General features: G+C 43.4%; 1 protein-coding gene across 5 annotated transcripts in view; it reads left to right on the top strand.

The window, feature by feature from the left end:
- Positions 1-12462: 12462 nt before the first annotated feature.
- The window catches only part of rreb1a (ras responsive element binding protein 1a), a 62793-nt gene continuing 51857 nt past the window's right edge, over positions 12463-23398 (top strand). For 3 of the 5 annotated variants that reach the window (XM_023800218.2, XM_023800219.2, XM_023800220.2), the window contains exon 1: positions 12463-13387. In XM_023800218.2, coding sequence (XP_023655986.2) covers positions 13348-13387 — 40 coding nt within the window. In that variant the 5' untranslated portion in view covers positions 12463-13347. Of the gene's footprint in view, positions 13388-13527; positions 13787-23398 lie in introns of those variants that run through there. The other 2 variants (XM_072712021.1, XM_023800221.2) reach the window with 1 other exon arrangement.

Raw genomic sequence — 23398 nt, forward strand, 5'->3', positions numbered from 1 at the left:
TGTCTTTATGTATGTTTAATGGTTATGTGAGCTTATATGCTACAATGCTTCAGATGGAGTAGGCCTAGCATACGGTATATTGATTGAGACGTCATGGATAGAGCATTTAATACAGTGGCCTTACAGTGTTTTCTCTAAACAATAAGACAATTAGCTGTTTATAAAAATCTTTAAAAAAATTATGCTACCACCAAGTTTGACAGTAACACAGCGTTCAGTTCTGAGACTTGGGGTAATTTATACATGTTTGTTTATACAGATGTTAATGTTGTTTATTAGTCAAAATGATTACCTGTCAAGACTTCCTTTATATTAATCTTGCTTTGACTATATTTTCTTTGTAGCGTTATCCGTAGGAGTAACAGCTAGAGTAGTATGGATACCTAATGCCATTGTATATTGTTTACTTACAAGGTTGTCTGAATGTAGCAGTGTGAGTCACATATGATGTTTGCTCAGCTCTATCCATGTAAACACACTTTCCAACTAACCAATAATCAGAGAATATGTGAAACAGAGCAACATCAAATAAATATCAGCAAACAAGTGTGGTTATTTCAAATTTAACACTATAATTCTGCACAGGAATGAAGTATACCTGCCCTCAGGATCCACAGGGAATGCCATCCGTAATACAAAGCCTAGTAGTACTGAAACATTTAATTGATTCAGTGTTTTGCTTATTATGTAACTTATTTTGCAAACTCCAACAAACAATTAGCTTGGTTTGTTGCATAGCACTGCCATCTGGTGTTGATTTTCATGCCAAATTTTGCGTTACTTTTTTCCCTCCTCTGGATGGCACTAATTATGTTTTGAAGAGTGCTATTGAAGCAGGATTTTTTTTGCAAGTGCTTGAGGGATCTGAAAATTTGGTAGGCCTGAAGACCCAGATCAGGAAACAGGGCCACCTATATGGCTAGGAGTTGACATCAACTGATAACAGAACGACCTACAGAAGACTAATAAACTCTGCATAATAGGCATAATAATACCAAACCTGTTAGACATAAGTAACCTACTATGTACTATCTTCTGAATGACAATGTAACTTTGCCATTTAACTTTTACTGGTTTTTCTCAAACATGTGCATCGTTATAAATATTTTTACATCAAAGAAACATATCACTCCTTGAAACTAATTTAAAAAAAACCCTGGGCTCACACCAGAGCAACAAAGGCCATGAAGGCATCTGGAAGCTAATACTCTGTGCCTGTGGAGAAAACAGGTTTGGTAAGCTGGGGAAGACAGAGCCTGAGGAACTTCTGCATATCGACATTAAGGTGATTTCTGAAACCCCTCAGAACATTTTTAACAGGAACAAAGAGAGAGAGAGAGAGAGAGAGAAACAGCTTTGAAATGTAGTTGGTCACTCCCCTTTGGTAACTGCTAGTGAAGTGATGTATACACTCCATACCTGCTTTTGCATCAGGGATGTTCAGTGGCAGCAGCAGGCCTGTAATGAACGTGGTGTTCAGTGGCAGCAGCAGGCCTGTAATGAACGTGGTGTTCAGTGGCAGCAGCAGGCCTGTAATGAACGTGGTGTTCAGTGGCAGCAGCAGGCCTGTAATGAACATGGTGTTCAGTGGCAGCAGCAGGCCTGTAATGAATGTGGTGTTCAGTGGCAGCAGCAGGCCTGTAATGAACGTAGTGTTCAGTGGCAGCAGCAGGCCTGTAGTGAATGTGGAGCCTAAACTAGGAAGCAGAGGAATCAAGGCAGGCCGACGTCGTGGAGAGGATGCCCGTCCATCAATGGGGTTACATTTTCACCAGCAGTGTGCAATGAGGATGAGGATATGGCATGTAACTTTGTGGGGTATTACTCTGTATCTGTGATCAGAAGGTTGTGGGTTCAGGTCTTGTGGCTGGCAGTGTGATGACACCACTGGGCTCGTGAGCAAGACCCCGCCCCCCCAAATTGTTCCAGGGACTGGCGGACCCTGCTCCCTCAGCTGTCCGTCGCTTTAGATAAAAACATCTGCAAAATAAATGTAAACGGGGCAAGACTGTGGCTTTTTCCAGGACTTTGAGAAATGGCTTGTTTAATTCAGGGTGCGAGCAATTAAATATAACTGAGCGTCTACCGTTCCCTGCAACACGATCTGCACCTGCACATGAATGATGCCGCGTGCATCTCACCGCAAAAGGCTGCCGTGCTTTTTCGTTCATCTCATTCCAGAGACACCTCCATGTCATTCCTGGCACAGTATGTGCTTCCATTATAAGTCCACATTTTTATGAATGAAAGAACTTCCACACTATCATCGGAAGCCTCCACATGTTTTGCGCACATTCCGACACATTGCGGTAAAAAAAACTAATGAAAAAAAACAGAACAGGGGAACAGGCAATAAAAATTTAAGATATTTGTATATCCTGTGCGGCAATATATGACACAGCAGGGCTTGGCCACAGAGTCTCATGGTCCATGTGATTCTCCATCTTTATTTATGTAATTAATGCCTTTTTATTATTGGATGACTAAAGGATCATTTGCGCAACTGAATGGCTTAACATGAGACAGAGCAGCTGTAAACAGTGACGTCCTCCAGGGCTAGTGGAGCAGCGCCCTAAGGCAGTGATATAATTGAGAATTCATTGCGAGACAAAGCTGACATCCCTCAGACAGCTGAATGAGCTCCCGGTGTTAATGGGGCGGGAAGCCAAGCGATTGTTTTTCAGGTCTCTGCATTTGCAATTTTCTTGTTCTATGCAATAATAGATATGGGTTGGCTTTTTATTTGTCATAAGAGGGTAAAAGGCCTTTCATTTGTTTAGTTTCCCTGTCAAAAGCCTGAAGACATTTTTGCAATTGGCGGAATGTTGTCGCGATATTATAAATCTGCATATGAGAAGTGCGTTTGTTCTTCATCAGGGGGCTCTGATCCAATAGAGCACTAATTTTTGGAGGAAGAAACAGGGAAATTTATTGGGCACCCTAAAGAATAAAGGTAAATAAACTAGTCGAAATACAAACTGCTCTCTAATTTATACAAACTCCCTGAGAGCCAGGACATTGCATGCAATCTCTCCTGCACACACAAAATAATTACCTAAACCCATTAACTATTAATCAATTACAGGTGAGTGTAGGAGCTTCTTTCCAACTTTGCCCCTCCCATGAAAATTCAACACCATCCCGCAGTTCATGCAGGCCATATGCAAAATGGAAGAATTCTTTGTTCATCACTGTCATTGTGTCCTTTACAAAACAATATGATTATAATACACTTGTTTTTGTTAGGTTCTGCATTAGTTAGGTTTTATATTTTGATTTATGTCTCAGCTGCCCTTCATAATGAAGGATTAGATTGTAATTTTTGTTTGAAAATACAAGGTAGGCGAAAATAAGCTTGGGCTTCGGCTTACATCTTTCTTGTCCTCAGCTATTACCAAGTTTATTTGTATGAGGTTGGATTTGTAATATGTGGAAAATCTTATTATGATTTTCAAGTTACTGTAAAAGAACCAGAATAAAAATTCATTCATTCATTCATAAATCACAATGTGAACAGTTCATGTTAATCACATAAATCATTGCTCAAGGGACATTATTTTTCTGCATGTAAAAGAGCAGAAAACATCAAAAGTTCAATATTGATTTTGATTTTCCATTACCGATCACCAAAGCGCAGAATCAGCAGTTCATCGGTTTTTCTAGGTACGAAGTTCCATAAGAAATCTACAGGTGTACTCCTATAGCAAATAATAACAAAGGCAGATAATGAAATGCTGAAGGAAGTATCGCTCCACAAAGAGTTTTGGGTCGGACAGTGGCTCGAGAACAGGAACGTGACAAACCGATGACAGCTTGGCAGGCAAGAGACACACTGACGTGACCTGCCAACGACCAGACACGGGAAGAAGAGGCAGAACATTCTTCTGAATCTGGTTATCAGCTGAGCGGAGGGTAAAATCTTGATCATTAGAATCACCTGTTGTGCAATTCATCAGAATGGGAGGAATAAAAGAAGAAAGTATGCTGTGAAAGGAATATCTGCTACAAAGACTAAATATTATAAACAGCTTTCTAACATATTGTCTGTGTGAGACCATCAACATTCTCAAACATGAGGTTTAAAAATTCCATCCATCTCAAAAACAGCAAACATTAATTAAAGAACCTCTTAGCTTCGTGCTGATACAATGCTCTGAGGTTCCTTACTACTTTGTTAGTAAATAACAGCAGAACTGAACAATTGTACACATACCATGTTAAGCATGTTCAGTGCTCTGAAAGATAAACATATTCTAAGCGACTTGAGTTTTATCTCTGGAGTATTACAGTATTTAAATTCCTTCCCCCAGTGTGTTTTAAAGACTGACTTGCAGTGTCTATCTTAGCTATAATCTTCATCTTGTTGGGTTGACCTCAGTCAGCTTCCAATCATTCCAGGGACACCTGGGCCAACCAGATGCCACAGAATCCTGCACATAGAGCCACCGCTTGCACAAACATGAGCTACTCAATGAACTTCTGGCAGAGGTGGTGTCCATCCCAACTTCTTCTAAAATTGCTTGATTCCAGTGGGGAGCAGTGGTTTTGTTGTACAGTCTAGCAGAGCATACGAGATTTCCACAGCACCAGAATCATCTCCATTCAGCACTCATTAACATGGTACTTCTAGAATAACATACAAAATGTTAATATGCATATGGTCTTTAATATCCATTGCAATTTTGGGACACATATAGGTTTTATAACTTAAGGTTTTTAGAAAGGTATTGTCTCATGAAAAATGTTTTCCGCAAGACATGCACTTCATAAGCAGTTGGAAGATTGATGGATTAATGGGTGTAAATCTATCTTTCTGTCCATTTTCTATACCCACTTGTCCTATGCAGTGGCAGAGGTGTGGAGCCTATCCCAGAAGCTACCGGCTCAAGACAGGGAATAATCCAGGATGGATCCCAACCCAAGATGGATAGATATAACAAATGAAGTGTAGATAGACATGTCTGAGGATATGTTTGACATCAGAGGTATATATTCTCACATCTGGCCAGCTCACAACTTGCAAGAAACAATAAAAAGAACAAAAAGCTATATATACTAAATGTCATTATCATCTCTACTTGTTATTGGGGTTTATTTAAATTTAGCTGGATCATTAAACAGCAGAGGGCACAGATAGTGGGACAATCTAATAGCTAACTAGTCACACCAACAGCTGAATCCATTCTTTAGGCAGACAGGTGAGGCACAATTATATCATTACTCCTCCTAAAAAGATTTTTCATGAATTTTGTTAGAGGGAATTAATGTACAGCCATATGTAAGTGTGACATCAGCAGGTGTAACAATATACAGATTTCAATATTGATTGAATATTCAGCCAGTAAATTTGATTCATTGACCATTTCTGGCTGCCCACAACAGGCCCAGATGAATTTTACAGGGTAATAAGCTGCACATAAACTTAATTTCTAAGACATTTTGACAGAGGAAATTTGGTTAACCCATTAAATGTCAACACCAGAAAATAAAACAAGACAAAAAAGTCCCCGAGAGGATAACTGCAGATTTGCCTTTATGCTAAACATGTGTGGAAGAAATCAAAGCTTTGTAAACTACACCACCACACATTTTATGTCTGACAACCGCGAGTTCGCCATGTCAGGTTGACCTGTGCCCTGTATCTAGGAGCGCTGCTATCTTTGAAGTCATCTCTCCCGATTAGGATGAAATGTCACTTTATGGGATGACAGAGATTTGCATGTTTGGTGTGGCAAGAAAAGCAGTAAACGACATTAATTAATATATTAATCAATACACACCTGACACGTGCAGTTAGCTATGCAGAACGTATTTACTTGGCATAAGGTGTCCTGGGTGGGGGGGGGGGGGGGATGATTCCAAGGGCCCCTGTCATTCATTTCAACATAAATGGATCAGTCTGGGTTGGGGGGCCCAATATGATATGCTTTCATGGGGCCCAAAATTTTTAATGGTACGCCTGCTTGGCATGCCCGAACTCTCAGGACTCTTTGTAATGAGTGGAAAAGAGGGGGTGGGGGGGTGGCAGAATCTTATCATCCACAGACGGTCCCTGCAGAAGTCAGCCATCTTCTCCAGGCCTCCAGCTACAGCCTTGCTTTGAAGCTCTAGAGTCAGGCATTATCTTGTCAGGGCCATCGACCACAGAGAAAACCTGTTCCTGACATGTACAATAAGGGATCGACTGGACTGCAAGGAGTCCTGCGTGCTGCATGTGAGTGTTTACTGCGGTTATGCGGAGTAGCGGGTGGATATTAAATAGCTGCTTTTATGGAGGCTGAAGGGTTCTCAGAATGGATCTCTGCTATTGTACCATAGGACCAGGGGCCTCACATATAAAATGTTGCGTACATCTGTTTCTGATGTAAAAACGAAACTTGGCGTACCGCTACGCACATTCTCATGCCAGCTCCAGACACGGCGTCCGCACGTTTCTGCTCGGTTTTGTAAACGGACGGCACCCAGTGGCAAGTCATTGCTACTGTGGTTTCCCTTTTTAAACTCACAATCATGACACTGACTTTATCCAGTACACCGACATTAAATGTATGTTGTTTACAAATGTACGGTACTTGATTTTTAATCAATTTGTAACAATAAAACGGTGCAGAAAATGACCGAACTATTACAACTACCATGGCAGCTCTTGGAAGACATAGCTTATGACTGGCTTCTAAGTCGATTCAGATCTCCCAGAGCAATCCTTTTGGAGCTGTGTGCTGAACTGGGGCCAGCTTTACAAAGGCAGACGATGAGGAATTGCGCTATACCTGTTCCTTTACAAGTTCTGTCCACTCTCGGGTTCTTAGCCACAGGTGACTTTTCTCAGTCAACACTAAGTTGCGCCATGCCAGCTGTATGGGACGGCATAATCCGCTTGTCACCCAGATCTATAAAATTTCCTTACACTGTGGTTGAACAGGCAAACATTAAAGCGCAATTTGCAGCGATGTCTGGTTTTCCCAATGTAATCGGAGCCATCAACTGCACACACATTGCTATAAAGACACCTTCAGAGAATGAATTTGCAATTTTACTCTATTAATGTACAAATTATGTGTGAATCGAACATGCGTCTCATTAATGTTGTGGCTAGATAGCCTGGCTCAATCCATGATTTGTTCATTTTCAGAAACAGTAGTGTTGGAAACAAACTTGAAAATGGGGTGGTACGTGATGGCTGGCTGCTCTGTAAGAAGATTTTTCCCATTTTATAATTTGGGCCAATATTGTAAATATTGTAAGCTTTGTTTGATTTAACCATTTGACAACTGCTTAGGGGACAGTGGGTACCCACTGAAGTCGCGGCTTCTCACGCCGCTCGCAAACCCACAGAATGAACAAGAGCGGTGTTATAATGACGCCCATTCTCGGGCTCGGGCGGTGGTGGAGCACACTGTAGGGCAGCTTAAAGGCCGTTGGTGCTGCCTGGACCAGACCGGTGGAGTGCTGCTATACAGTCCGCAGAAAGTGTGTCGCATTGTACACGCATGTAGCGTGTTGCATAATCTGGCACAAAATCGTGGCTGAAGAGCTTAGGCAAGATGAACCTGACCCTGAGCCACCAAATATTCCGCCAAATGGAATAGCGTTACAACTTCGTTTGAATGTAATAGCAAGAATGTAAAACAGGTAACCAAACACCGCATTCATTTTTGAACTAATTCTTTTAATGTGTTGTTAATCACACAGCGTATCATTTAGATGTTTTAGTTCATTGGCAACATCTCTTACAGCATTCACGATTTCTTTTTGTGACTGCAGCACAGCTTCAGTCAGCACACGGCCGGATGGTCGCCCCCCGGTTTCTGAGGCACGGGAATGTGTGCAGCCAGCGCCCAAAGATGTGCTCGGCACAGCAGCACCATCACCGCCTGTGTCGTCCTCGGCGCTGGGGACACCTCTTGTACTATTGTCTGTAAGAATAAACAAACAGAATAAACAAAAGTAACACCGCATTTGCAAGTAATGTACGAAAAAAACTCACCCGCACTGACATCGGCGTCCCCCGATAAAAGTGTGTCCCCAGTCATTGCAGCAACTCGTGGCTCAAAGGGTGTGAGACCGGGAATTCCGCTACCTGTGCTGTTAAGACTCATTGAGCGGCTCATTTTTTCACGTCGACTTTAATGTCCGACCACTTTTTAATTTCGGCCACCATGCGAATTTCGGAACCAACACTTTTAACTGACTCCGCCACGCTGTGTCACTCCGTCAACTTTCCTTTATTGCTGATGCCACTTATACCACCAAATAATATCACTTTTCTTTTCTCGATTTCTGTTAACTTGACCTCCACTTCGCACTTGCTGAAATATTTCTTTTTCCTATGTGCTTTATCTATTGTTGTTTAAGAAAAACACAGAACAAAGTGGGTATTTATACAGGTTTACATATGCAAATAAACATAATTATGGGCAGGTCAGGGGGGTAGCGTCAGGGGGGGTAGCGTAAAATTTCACGCTAATTGGGATTTATAAAGGAAATGTGCGTAGTTTCGTGTATTTGGATTTTTTCTTGTGTACGCACATTCCTAGTTTTGTCCGTATGCCATGTTTTAGTGGGAATTCTACGCATGTCATTATACATGAGGCCCCAGATGGTCACACGTATGTGTATATATAATTTTTTTAATTCGGTGGGTCATTTTTGACATATTTATTTACTGAATTTACTAATGTGAGGTATAAGTCCTATATCAACAATGACTGTTATTTACAATTGAATGAACTGATAACTGAGAAAATCGACCTCACTCTTAAGCAGAACCACCTGTTGGAATTAGGTGGAGGTTCCTGGGATCTTACCAAATGTACACGCTTCATTTCCTGTAGAACTTGCCAAGTTGTGCTATGCCTCTTGACTGCTCACGAATCCTATGCTTACGGCCAGGGGCATTGCTAGAGATTTTGAGCCCTATGAAGGCATATCATATTGGGCTCCCCATTCCAGATTAATCCAGTTATTTCCCAAATTTTTTAGGCCACCTGTCATTCAGGGGCCATTGGACTCGCCCCCCCCCCACTTATGGCACCCCTGCTCACAATTGAGAACTGAGCATTGGAAGATATTCCAGAAGGTTCCATGGCCATGTGAAATCTCCATCTAAACCCCTTGCATTCTGCACCCTTCTCCAAGTCTCTGCCTCTCCACCTCCAGGTCTGGACCAAAGCATCATGTCATCTGGACCTCCTCTCACTGCTAGGCTTCCATCCTTCCTATTCAGCCTGAAGGAAAGCATCCAAACTCAAGACAGCCAATTCTGACAGGACAATTGCTGTCAAGTGCCTACCATATGTGCACCCACAATTACACACAAGTCTGAATCTATTACAGCTCCCTTTGTTAGCAGGCTTACTCATAATATAGGACCCAAGGTACCAAGGTACTTTGACATTGCATGTCAATAGCATATTTTACACATTAAACTTGCTTTCATTGAATTAATTGTAACCTTGTATTCAAGGACCCTTAAATCTGCCAAAGCATCCATGCCCCTACTGCACCCTTGAGTACAGCTGTAAAAAGTGATTGTGTTTAATATCTAAATAACGCTGACAACCTTTACCAAGGTGGTACAACTGGGGGTGCCTATCTGGAGAAACCGGTAGTAATCTACCTCCAGCAGTACAAAGGCCCGTGTTTGTCGAGCACCAATCACATAGCTAACACAATCTATTAATTGATGCAGCAAACGGACTATTGTTGATTAAGGGAGGTTGCTATGTGAACTTCAGCTTGTGTGACTCAGACACCGTCTTTGCGTTGCGACCAGCCATGTCTCAGGAAATGCAGGGATTGAGTCTGGGATTGATTGGGAGTTGATATCTAAAAACAATAGTGAGGAAATAGCTTTTGTCTTCGAAGATGGTCTCGTGCATCTGAGGTTCCGTTGAGAGAATCGTGCCCCGCATTCTGCATTGAAAATTAATATGGGATTCAGAAGACATTTTCAAATGTATTCGATGATTTCAATACAGTTAGACAAATTAAGCAATTTGTAATTACTGCTAACATTATTATTATTATCATTTGTTTTATCCTGATATTAATCTCTAATTGACTCACTCCTTTGTTTTAAGGCTTATGGAGTATTCAAAGGTGTCATATTGGCAGGTGAATAGTCCTTTATCATATTCATATTTAATCATGTAGACCTTTTTGCTTTTCTGTTGTTCAGTTGATGACTCTTGACGGAAATGAGCGATTGAACATGATTTAACTCTAGCACGCAGAAATTACTACATCAGACTTTGCTGTTTGGCATTTCCTTGTCTCCACATCCAAATTACCTGACATTACGGAAGATGAATGTGAATGACATGGGATGGGTCATTTGATGCTGTTGCCTCACACCTCCAGCTCTGTGTATGTTTCTCCTGCAGGCATTTTCTACCACACCGTGGACACATGCCAACTGGAAGTGTGTATGGTAGTGTGATCACATGTGACATTGTTTCATCCGCTCCTGTCCTGCCTCACACTCCACAATTACTGGGACAGGCTAAAAGTCACCAAATTTAGCCAGCAAGTTATTCAAAAGGAGCATGACATGAGATGAATTCGACAAATAAACACCAAAGCCAGAATTTCTTTAACGACCTGCAGAACAAAGGCAAGAAAAATACTATAATATAGCAACTGTACACAATACAAGGCCGACCTTTATTCCGTGACCATTGTGTACATATAAGTAACTTGACGCTATTAATCTCACCACTGAAAACAACAATAGTCTCAATACTCTACTGCAAGAAGGGCCATTCTGTGTGAAGCTACTGGGTTACAAGGCAAACAACTGTTACCTATAAGTCAGCCGTTGCTATTGGAAACCGTTTTTCTTTACCACTCCCTGCGTTTATCTGTGACTTTCTTTCCCTTTGTTGGTCATACTCTGAGCACGCAAGAAAAACATAGTTCCGCGCTAAGCTCCCAAATGCGATTCGGCCAGTGTTTACAGGCTGATCATTAATGTAAGGCTGGGATGCAGGCAAATCGAGCTTTTATGAGGTGGAAAAAACAATCTGGGAATAGAGCTAACTTGCTAGACCGGCCGGTCTTCCCTGGTTTCGGGTGCTGGGGGCGAGATTGTGCGCACTGTTATGGTCCCTTCCCGAGTCGGAGGCGGGCGGTTCTCGGGTATTTGTACTGGATAATTATAACAAATAATTAACCTGGAAAACAATCTCGTTGCAGTGTCGCGTGTCCTTATGCTTAAAATAAATAAATTTCTTCGCATCTCAGCATGAATGTGTCGAAAAACCCGTTTGAACAGATTACAGGACAGGCAGGTATACATTCATCTCCCAAGTGAAACAAAGTCCAATACTAGCGGATGTTTCTGTAGCTGATGGCCATCGTGTCTTTATTCTGTAATGATTTAAGAAATAAGCTTGGAAAAATACCAGGCATGTAGACGTCGGGCATTTGCAACGAGGCTTATCTTCGGGTGAGACTAACAACAGGTGTTCCCCCGGAGTGATTCAGGGCGGTGCCAGATGGGAGGGAAGCCAACAACGACCTCAAGATGCCATCATCTACTTAACAGCCCGCGATTCCAGTCGGGAAACTTTTTTTATTTAACTGCTTTATTATAATTTACTAATAGAAAACTTTGCTAGCTAACAACTGCGGATTTTGATGACTGGAAATGTTTGGGGGAAATGGTTATATGCGTCGCGCACATTATTGTGGGCAGGAGTGAATTACATCTATATGGTCAAAACGAACAATTAGCGGGACAGCGGACTGTTGTCAGTGCAGCGGCCAGACGGGGCAGCGCTCAGCCCCGCCGAGGATGAGAACGACCTTTGTTGCTGTTCAACAGGCGAAAGTTGTTCCTTAGCAACGGGCCGAGCCTGGATGCCATAGTTACGGTCAATAAATAACATCACTCTCAAAATTCTGTAGTTCTCAATCCTGATCTTTATCCCATTTCGCCCAAGTAGACACAGTACAACTCATCAAGCATAAAAATGATATTTATCCGCATTTCATCCGTTTTACTTAACGATTTTTTATGGAAGCGACTGAAAGTAGGTTAATTAAGACCGGTACATCATTTGGTGTGTAATCTACATCAATGAAACATATAAAAATGTGAAAAAGCAGCTATGATCCCCAAAATATAATATGATAAATATAACAAATATCGAAGTGTGTGTATCACTTGCCTGCCCTTCTATCACTCAGTTATCCCCTCAAAGCACTGACTTTGTGATGCAAGGTTCATCTTTGCGATATGTCTTCTTGTTATGCGTCGTTTTGTGTTGGCAATATGACGGTTTGTAGTTCACAAAAACGACGGGGGTCGGAATACTTCGCCTGACCTGGATATGCTGGTTGTAATTTAAAAGCAAACAGGTACCCGCTAAGGGCACTGAACGTTTCTTCAAAGAACCATGTAAACACTTATTAATCGGCATCACTAAGGGCTCAATGTTAAGGAGAAATTTACAGAGATAGAGAAAACAAACTTAATCCTTTGGAAGCGTGTCCTTACCGAATACTTATAACTGTTTGTAACTTCATGATGGATTATTAAATCAACACCAGTTTACATGAGACATTACTATGTTTTTTTACGCTGCTAAACTTTGTCTTAGAGGCGGAATGTTGGAAAGCCGCATACAACTTGACGAAGCCTGAACACAGACTGAACATCCTTCTAACAACATAGAATTAAAACAAATACGCAGACAGCACGACGCACGTTTTACACTTAAGCACTTTTTAATTCTTGCACTTCCTTGGCTACCCGTGGCGAGGTCTTGCGGAGAGGCATTAAAAGCAACAGGGGACGAGCAAAGGCACTGATTAAATAGACAGCGAGGTAAAGTTCAGTGGAGAGAGAGACAGAGGGCGATTGCACTTCCCTTCCCATCCCGGCATTTGGCTGGGAATATGCCACCAGGCAGCTGGGGAAACTTAGCTACACCTTTTTTTTTCCTCCCCCCTAATGCTGGATATGGACACCGCCTGTGGATGCTGACTGGTTGGAGTCGGGTGGACAGCAGCCTCACGTCCCCTTGGAGACTAGCTGGAGCAAACACGTGATCCGTCTACTTATCAAAGGGTTAGAGAGAGGAGAGGAAGAGCGCAGGAGACGGAGTTAAGAGGGGAGCTGAGCCGCGCGCCTCGATTCTCCTCCCGTCTTTCATTCCATGCCCCCTTTCCTTTCGTGTAAAAAAAAAGTTAAAAAGCGGACAAACGAGGGGGGCAAAAAGCACCAAGTTTGACGAACTTTGCACATCCCCAGAAAACGCCATCTTGATTCCTCTCCGGAACAACTTTGCAGCTTTTTTTTCCTTCTCAGTCCATCATCACCATTTACCATCATCACTAGCTATGTCTCGGCGTAAGCAGCCCAACCCCAACAAAGTCAAACGTAAGTAACTACTCGGATTACTCTTTAAACCAATACTATATTTTTATGTCTCCCGTTGATGTTTCTTTTTTATTTTTAACGTTGCGGCGTACTTGGAAAAAAAAAGTCACAAAAATTTTGTAACAAAGTTAAGTAAAGTTAAGAAAGACTGAGGGGGAGGATGTTCTCGGCTCTCGCAACTGCGCTTCCTAGTTTCGTTTGGACCCTGATGCTCATCCATGATTAAAACGCCTGAGCTGCGGAATTTGACTGGGTCTCTTATGCATGTACATTTATTTTTAACTACCTGGGCATGTGGAAGGTTATGAGTGGCCGGAAAAACCTTAGCGATCGCCTGGCATTTCCAGTCGCCCCCAGCGGAGTTTAGTTTTGGATGGATCGCAGCTTTTCTAACTAGAGGTACAAAGTTTAGCAGCTACGCCGCCCGTGTCGCGCGGAGCATCCATATCTTGCTGTACTTTGATCTGAGCTTATGGCTTACTGACCATGCGTCCATTTACTTTAGCTAGGTTTTGACCTTGCCGAGACATTTTGCTACTTGTTTGCTAATGGTTAAAAAAACATAAAAGTCCCGAGTTTTTCTTCTAGCGAACATTTATAAAGGTGGTTGTAGCTACCTAGCAACCCAGTTGTGATCTTAAAATACCCCTCATCATATGACGGTTGGTCAGTCCGACATGTTTTTTAAGAGAGCAAGCTAGCTAGGCTGACTTATTTAGGGAAGCATCGGCGAGTACGGCGGATAACCCCCCCCCCCCCGGTACGATCGTTTTGAAATGCGAAATACTCACGATAATGTGAGGCTTAACTGCGAATCGCACCAGGGCTGTGCCTCGTTATTTGCGAAAGGATGCAACAATGTATACACATTTAGTAAATAAAGATAAAACTGGCATTCCCGTTGGGGGAGGGGCGGGCATCAAGTGTTTTTTATTATTATTATTATCTTTATTTTGTACTTAAGTGAAACTTGGGTTTTGTGTTTTCCGGTGCTGTGATGGCACGGGTAGCTTATACTGGGCCGCCGGAAAAGTTTCCTGGCTGAGCGGAGGAATTGATGAGTCGCGCGCGGTCTCTTAGGAGATGGTAACCCGGCCAGCAAGGTGACCGCGCGCTAGTTAGTTGCTAAGCAAGTTTCTGTCTCGTGCTTAATTGTTCCTTCTTTCGGTTTGCCACTAAGTTTGTGAGCGCTTGCAACAAAAGGGAGATAATAAGCAGAGCGCATCATCTCTGGTGGGTGAGATTGAAGGTGATAATGCGTTTTGGTGATCCGACCTGGTGATATGGTTGTAGGTAAAGGTTAGAGCCGGTATACTGGGGGTCGGTGCTGGGAGCGGATGGGGGGGGATGGGGGGGGGGGGGGGGGGGAGGGCTGCGCAGATCTGCACAGATCTGCACGGCCAGTTCGCGTTCCTGTACGAAATTCTACACTGCCGTCCAGACGGGCCACGCTGCAGTGTGCCTGAGAAGCTGCGCGGTTTGCGAGCTCCAACTCCTACATCCACTTTAGTTAAAGTTCGTTTTCCGCCCCCGCCCCCATCTTATCAAGGTGTATGCAGGATGGGTAACGCAGGAGCTTGTTGCCAGCCAACATCTATCGTTCCATTGCTGGAATCTATGCAAAACCAACGGTTTATCCTTTCTTTACAAAAAAGAAAGAAAAAAAGAAACGTGTGTGTGTGTGTGTGTGTGGGGGGGGGGGGGGCGGGATGATTTAAGACGGTCATGGTGACAGTAATGTAGAAGGGCTGGGATGACGGGGGGGGGGGTTGCTCCTGAATGAACTACAGGCTTGTGCAGTGGCCTGTAGTTGTAATCAAGTTAAGACACGCTGTACTGTTTCAGCGATGACCAAATACTAACAGGGCATGCCTTCCGTGGCTGCCTGGTCCTGTGACTCGCCTTACTGAGGTGACAGCTCCTCTGCCAGCTGTTCAGCTTCACATGTTTGAATAATTAACTGGGGAAACTCGCAGTTCTCTATGGGATTTGTGTGTGTGTGTGTTGTGTATGTAGATTACATTGTGGGGACCAAATATCCCCACAATGTCATAAAAAGCTGTTATTTTCATATTGTGTGGACCATTTTTTCAGTCACCAAAAGGAGAAACTCAGTTTTATAAAAATCGGTCACTTCAATCAAAAAACGAACAATGCCAAAAGTCTTGTATTTTATTTGGTTACTTATGGTTCAGGTTAGGGCTGGGTAGGGATTAAGGGTGTTATTACTGGGATTAGGATTTTTGTTATGGAAATGAATGGACGGTCCCCACAAAGATGTGAATTCAAATGTGTGGGTGTGTGGGACTGAGGTGTGTATTCCCTGCTCCAGCAGGAAAAAGGCTGTCGAGGTGTTTTGCGGTTCATTTCATAGTTCCTCTCTTGAAATCAGCATTGTTTTCGATGTTTAAATTTGACCAGAGAACCAGAAACTGTTAACTCTATTTTGTGTGTGCTCAAATTGTGTATATTGGCTTATATCTAATTATATGTGCAAGATAAACTGAGGTTTACTTGGATTGATTCATATAATGGAATTAGGGCCTGAATTCACTAACCAGTCAATGATGAGCTGGACCCTAACAATGTCCTTATGGTGCTTTGCATTATGATCAATGTTGGGGAAGTTACTGAGAAAAGTAATGCATTACAGAGGTGGAAGGTTCAGGTCCAGAAAGTACAAATCCAGACCAAGGTTTTGTTTCAGCCACCCAGCTGAGTTCTCTGTGACTGTGACTCTTTATACTCAACTGGTTGGTTGAAACAAAAAACCTTGGTCTGGATTTCTACTTTCTGGACCTGAACTTTCCACCTCTGTCTGTAATGTATTACTTTTCTCAGTAACTTCCCCAACACTGATTATAGTTCATATGAATTAACATAAAATCACCTCTTAACCTGTGGGTCCCTGTTATATAGCTCTCTGTGATGGTTCTTGAGGTAATACTTTACTGTTTTTGTTCTTTGTTTATATATATATATATATATATATATATATATATATATATATATATATATATATATATATATATATATATATATAATGTAGTTTTTGGTTCCCAGCTAGAGGCTAATTTAGTTTGTCATTAGATTTAGTTTAGTTTATTAGACACTTCACACATTTCTAACGATGAATATGCTTCAGTGGTTAAATTCATTGTTGGTGCTGGCAGAGAGAAGCCGATGGATGGATGGTTAATGGTTAAATTCATTCTAAGAAGATAGTTTCAGGGTGTCACTGAAGGATGATGAAACTCCCAGTTTGACTTGAATCCATTCTTTGGGTTAGTCACTACTCTTACCAGTTAATTTTCCTGTGCTCCATATGGTTTCTTTTCCCCCTGAAATACAGCGATGTGTGAACACAAAACAGCAAAACTGCCATCATCGGACATCCTTAATTTTTAAAGAAATATACAGTCAGTGTGACGGGATTACGTTACTGAAGCAGGATCTTGGAGTGGTGGACATGCAGACACGAGTCCGAAACTCGTCCGTCACGGATCGCCTGTGCTGCAAGGCTTTTTAATGTTACATGGAAACACAGGAAGACAGTGGATTTAACTGTCAGCTGTAGTTATCTATAATCTTTTCTTGCATTGTTGATGTTTATTGTGTCTTATGTCCGTTTACATATGCTGTACATACTGTATGACTGTGTGTGACAAAAAATACTTTGATTTTCATTTGATTTGCTGTTTTCATGGGCAGGGGAGTTCAACATAAGTGCATTCCAACGCTGGCAGATAAAGGTTTGAGATGAAAGCGTTCCATTGGCTGAAACAGAAGTTGTCCATATGAAGCGTTCCGATTTGACTATACCGAGATGTGTTGGCATTGGATGCACGTGTGTGATGCGATTTGCAGCCCTGCAGAAATACGTGACGGTTTTTACTGCTGGTCATTTACTGCGACTGGTAAACCATAGCTAAGAGGATGACTCGACTCCGATTTCCATGTAAAATATTGACGGGAGGGAGAAAATGCTTATCTGTCATATGATATGCTGGCTTATGTAGGTATTTATGTATTCAAATGTTGTGTTGGGTAACTATATACTATACTTATGAATGATCATATCTTGGTATAAGCTTATTTAGTGGCTGGTGGTTTCCCTTCTAAATGTGCCTTTATTTGGGGTAATATCAGGACAATCTGTGTATTTGTTGTCTGTGTGGGGTTTTGACAAATTGCCCTACTGCAGCCTTGTAGAAGAAACGGCATGAATTTGTATTTCATTGAAAGCATTGTAACTTATCACCGCTCAGCTTTAAGGTGAAGTGATTTCTGCAAAGCACTGATTTAGATTTGATTAATAGGTTTGGCTACAACTGATTAACCTACTTAGTTTATGGTTTAAGCCTGTCACAGCAATCGTAGCTGTGCCTCTTCATCTTTATAATTAAATCTCTGCCAGAGATTTAGCTGATACAGGCCCGTTTCACGTTCTGAAAAATTCTCCCAGATTAAAACAAAGTTTGATAATTGCTGCAAACTTTTTCCCCCCAAGTGGAGGCTGTGAATATGAATAGGCCTCATTAGCCAGCAATGCAAAGCTGTGTGCTTTATTCAAGTTTTCTCATGTGAATGAGAATGGGAAGCTGGTCTGCACTGTACTTGTACTGCTATCTTTGGTTTGCGAGGTCATCGGCTTGTCAGGAACTACTCTGCGTTCTCCCCTCTGATTGGCTCATTTTCATTCTTAATGAGTGGAGTTTTAGGTGTTAAGGTTTATTTATGTTTTTGATCAGGGAGTCAATAAGGTTAGAAAGCCCTTTATTATCCGTAAAATCTTTTGAGAAGTACATCTCTAAACAGGTTTAGGGCTTGACATAATTGATTCAGGTCTTTTGATGTTTATCTTTAGTTTCTTTATTTGGAAAATGCATCCTTTGGCTTGCTAGAGCAGCTGAACACTTTTATGTCGGGTAAAATTCTGTTGTGTTTTTTTTCCTGTGGAAAAGATATGGAGATGAGGTGGAATTTTGGGTAACATTTTGATTTAAGAGGAGCAATGATGTTAATGTTTACAAAACATATAAGGACGTTAATTGTTCATGGGATGCAGTAAGGATTGTGTGTCTTTGGCAGCGGGTGGGAATGTAGATGAATAACAGCTTGCCGCAGCATGCACGTACAAGTACACAGTTCAGGATTGTATTCCTGCATGTCATTCAACAGGTGTTTTTTTTTTCTTGCATTGAAAACTATGCTTGATTCATTTGTATTGTATTGTATATTCACTAGTGTTTCCCAACCTGGTTCTTGGGGACTCTCTGGCAGGAAGCTGGGAGGGTGCAAAAACGTGAACTGTCTGGCAGGAAGCTGGGAGGGTGTAAAAATGTGAACTGTCTGGCAGGAAGCTGGGAGGGAGCAAAAACATGGACTGTCTGGCAGGAAGCTGGGAGGGAGCAAAAACATGGACTGTCTGGCAGGAAGCTGGGAGGGAGCAAAAACATGGACTGTCTGGCAGGAAGCTGGGAGGGAGCAAAAACATGGACTGTCTGGCAGGAAGCTGGGAGGGAGCAAAAACATGGACTGTCTGGTAGGAAGCTGGGAGGGTGCAAAAGCGTGGACTGTCTGGCAGGAAGCTGGGAGGGTGCAAAAACGTGGACTGTCTGGCAGGAAGCTGGGAGGGAGCAAAAACATGGACTGTCTGGCAGGAAGCTGGGAGGGTGCAAAAACGTGGACTGTCTGGCAGGAAGCTGGGAGGGTGCAAAAACGTGGACTGTCTGGCAGGAAGCTGGGAGGGTGCAAAAAACGTGGACTGTCTGGCAGGAAGCTGGGAGGGAGCAAAAACGTGGACTGTCTGGCAGGAAGCTGGGAGGGAGCAAAAACATGGACTGTCTGGTAGGAAGCTGGGAGGGTGCAAAAGCGTGGACTGTCTGGCAGGAAGCTGGGAGGGTGCAAAAACGTGGACTGTCTGGCAGGAAGCTGGGAGGGTGCAAAAACGTGGACTGTCTGCAGATCCCCGAGGGCACATGCTGAACTAGAGAACCTTTTGAATGTGTTCGAGTATAAACGTTACTTTTATTAAGGGATTAATATGTGGACTAAAATAAACTTTTCATCCGAAGAGTGATGTCACCCACATTCAGCTGATGAAGCCTTGAATATGATGTATGTCTGTCTTGTAGTGGAGGGGAGTCTCATGAGAGCCTTTCGGATAACAGGGTCTTACTTTGCCCAGGGGTACAAGGGGCTGCCCTGCTGCCTCCCAGGCTATTTTTAACCTGCCTATTTTGGATAAGATTATGTTCCATCTCGACCTAGGCGTAGATGGGAGGTCTCAGCATGTTGGCGAGTGGGGGGGTGGGGGCAGGTGCCTTGCAGGGGTCAGTTGAGATCTCACCCGACTCGGAGGTCCCCAAAGCCTCACTATGTGTAGCTGCACAGGCTTCCTAACTGGGGGGGGGGGGTTCTCCTGCCTTGGGTTGCCCCAATACCTTGTCGAAGTTCTGTTAGCCCTTTATCTGTATTTTCACGGGGTGATTTTTGGTTTTTATCAAGCACATAAATTTGGGGGGGCTTTCTGGGAAGTGAAACAAGCCCCATGCTATATAATGCTCCCTCATAGGAGAGCTACAGGCAGCTCTGGGGTGTGAAGTGCACCGATGAATCTGCTGGTCACTGCTGTTGACTTGCGTGTCTTTCGATGCACTTTGGAAACTCACGGCACTCGTTGGTAGCTTTGCTTTCCAGAAGCACCTGTATTGTTGGCTTAAGGTTTTACATCTGTTTTCATTTAAATGTTCAGAATTTTTTTAGTTTTGTTTTTACTACTACTGAAATACATGCAGTATGTAGCACTTGACATGCTAATTAGAGTATGAATTAGAGTATGAAACAGCAGTACAGAGTTGTGACAGCAGTACTTTTGCAGAGGGTAGTGTTTTTACGTCTCACTTCTGGGATGATGGGCTCCAACCCAACTCCAGCAGCGTCTCAACATGGAGGTTGTGTGGTCTCCCCCCGTGAGGGTTCTCTACAGAAACTTGGCCCCTGTCTGCAGCGGATATGGCCGGATTGTGCCGCTAATCGCGTTAGCGTCTGGCCCAGGACAGGCCGACATGTGCGCATCTGTCTTGCAGTGGACTGTCAAGGACGCATGCAGACTTGTGACCAGGTGTTTCTCGATTTAGCTTCCGTGTCAACGTGACCCTTAAATCCGACAGGTGCTGTTATTTCGAGAGGGCGGGGCTATTCCTTTAATAAAGTAAGCTGAATAGTAGGCTGAGAGTATACAGTGAAAATTATTATTTCTGAATGTTTACGTGTGTTCGCCGAACTACTGTTCATAGTTGTTTTGAGAGAAAAAAGGATGAAAATGCCATTTTATTTGGCTTCTGTTTAAGTTTAAATTGAAGTAACATTTCTTAACACAGTAGTAATTATAGTTAATTTAATTAGGTTTGCAAGTCCAATTTATTGTAAGTTAAGGGATACTGACCTACACTGGGCCAGTGGCATCGCCAATCCTAGCACGAGGGGCAAATGGAACGGGTATTTACCACAGGTTAAAATAAAGCTAAATCTCATTCGAGTTTCACTAAACTGTTATTTCAAATATATGTATTTGATTTTGTAAACAAAGACAATGTGTTGCACTGTACACAAGACTAAAGCAATTTAAGTTGGTGTATACCAGTGTTTCCTAATCTGGTCCTAGGGGACCAGCAGATGGGTCCACATTTTTGCTCCCTCCCAGTTCCCTGTCAGACAGTCCACGTTTTTGCTCCCTCCCAGTTCCCTGTCAGACAGTCCACATTTTTGCTCCCTCCCAGTTCCCTGTCAGGCAGTTCACATTTAGCAAAAACATGGACTATCTTGAGGTCCCTGAGGACCAGCTTGGAAAACAGAATTTTATTCTTCAACTTATTTGCGTACTGACCAATATTATTGGTATATCAGAGTATATTTGCTTTGATGTAATACCGCAGCATGACGAACCTTGATGCAGATTTTTAGCAAAATGCAGTGTTTACCACAGAATGCTATTTGAAAACAGAGCCTAGAAAGGTGTTTTTTTTTTCCCCTGAACATTTTGTCACAAACACAGAAAAGTCTTGCCATGGACACATTCTTTCATGTATGGACAGGCTGGTGACCCTAGCCAGCTATTATCTTTACTATCTTTACCCCAGTTTACTATGTTAATCTAGATTTGTTTCATTGCTCCATTGACAAAAGGGAACTAATCCAGTATAATTATTGGCCCCATATGGCGTTTGTGTGTCTTTATATAAATTAACACCAAAGAATTTATGGAGCACTGATTAAATGGATTACAGTGATTTATATTCCTATTAAATTTAAAAGATTTTGGCTGAATTTGAAGTGGAATGTTTCTTCAAGGTGTTCTTCGTTTTTGCATGTGCTTTATAAAATTTATGCATGACACGTTAGCAGGGTGGCTGCAGAATGCCACATGCCCGTGACTGTGGGATCGTGACGTCGCCTGCTCAGCTAGACGGGCGTTTTTATTTTTTGGCACGTGCGTTAAACACTCATAGGTATCGGTGACGTGTAATGGCCAGGGGGCAGGCGGGTGAATGGGGGCGCACTCGTCCGCCTGCTGCTGTCATGATGCGGAGACGACGGGACATTGCGTCACCGCTTACCCGTCATGTGACATGGGGGAGCGGTATCCAATCGAGAGCACTGTCTTACTTGTCTGGTGTGCACTGTTCAGTCTGCACCACCATGACAGGTCGACTGTAACCCAAGCTAGATTTTGGGACTGTTCAAAGCAAAAGAAGGGCCTATTGGCTTTGTAAGTATCCCCCAAAGGATGCTGGGTATTAATATTAATAATAATAATAATAATAATAATAATATATATATTTTTCAGGGATACTAACATACACTTTGTCTCATGGCACTGTGCGGCACTGGGCCAGTGGCGTGACCAGTCCTGGCATGAGGGGCAAATGGGACGGGTATTTACCGCGGGTTCAAAGTACGGTTGCTGCCGGTGACATGAAAGAATGCGCTGAGGTAGGAAGAGAGCAAGGAAAGGGGGGGCATCTCCGACAGATATGGAATGGGAGACTTGCACTGGGGGGCAAGGACTGTGCTGGCCAGAAGTGAGGTGGCCTTTGCACCTGGGGGGATTGTGGCAGGGGCATTAAAGCAGTGGATCAAAGCAAAGGCTCCAAATCTTTTTTTCTTGGCTGGGGGGGGGGGTACTTTGAGCAGCAGCATGAAGATGAAAGCAGAGGGTCTGACAGGGAAGGGTTAATTCTGGGGGATGGGGGTGTGCTCTGGTGCATGGAACATGGTACCTGCCCCCCCCCCCCCCCACGCCCCCCAACCCGCCTGCCCCTAAAAAGAGCAGGGCAATGCTGCTTGGGACTGGGGGAGGGAAGGGTTAACAGGCCCCAGGGATGGTGATGGGGTGGAGCGGCACGGAGCCTGCGTGGTGGGAGCGCTTGGCCCTGCCCCCCCCCCCCTCGCTCTCCATGGGCTTTCCTGCTGACTAAACGCTTTTCGTCAGCTGCCAGTTGCTGGTCTGCTGAGGATTTGTGATAGCTTCAGGAGGTTAGAGAGCGCAGGCTGGGGGGGGGGGGGTGAATTCGCCAGCAGCACTTGTTGCTGAGTGGAGCTGGATGAACGCAAGAGAGAGAGAGAGAGAGAGAGAGAGAGAGAGATGTTTGTGTGGAGGAAGTAAGAAGTGGTCTGACACGGCACCGGCCTGTCCGAGGGCCCCTGCAGTGTCCGAGGGCCCACCGGCCTGTCCGAGGGCCCCTGCAGTGTCCGAGGGCCCACCGGCCTGTCCGAGGGCCCCTGCAGTGTCCGAGGGCCCCGCTGTGATCCTGACTCTTCTACTATCCTGCAGAACGTCCCCAAGCCTTAGCTGTAGTCAGCTCTCTACAAAATCCAGCTGTCACAGCTGAATCTAAAGGAAAACTCTGGTATAGGCTTGTACAGGCAGACCGAGTGTTTGAGTGTGTTTTAAGGCAGACGGGGTGGGCGGGGGTTTTGCCCCCTGGGTCCTCATAGGAGTAATGA

This window comes from Paramormyrops kingsleyae, chromosome 1 (assembly GCF_048594095.1).
Source record: "Paramormyrops kingsleyae isolate MSU_618 chromosome 1, PKINGS_0.4, whole genome shotgun sequence".
Lineage (NCBI taxonomy): Eukaryota > Metazoa > Chordata > Actinopteri > Osteoglossiformes > Mormyridae > Paramormyrops > Paramormyrops kingsleyae.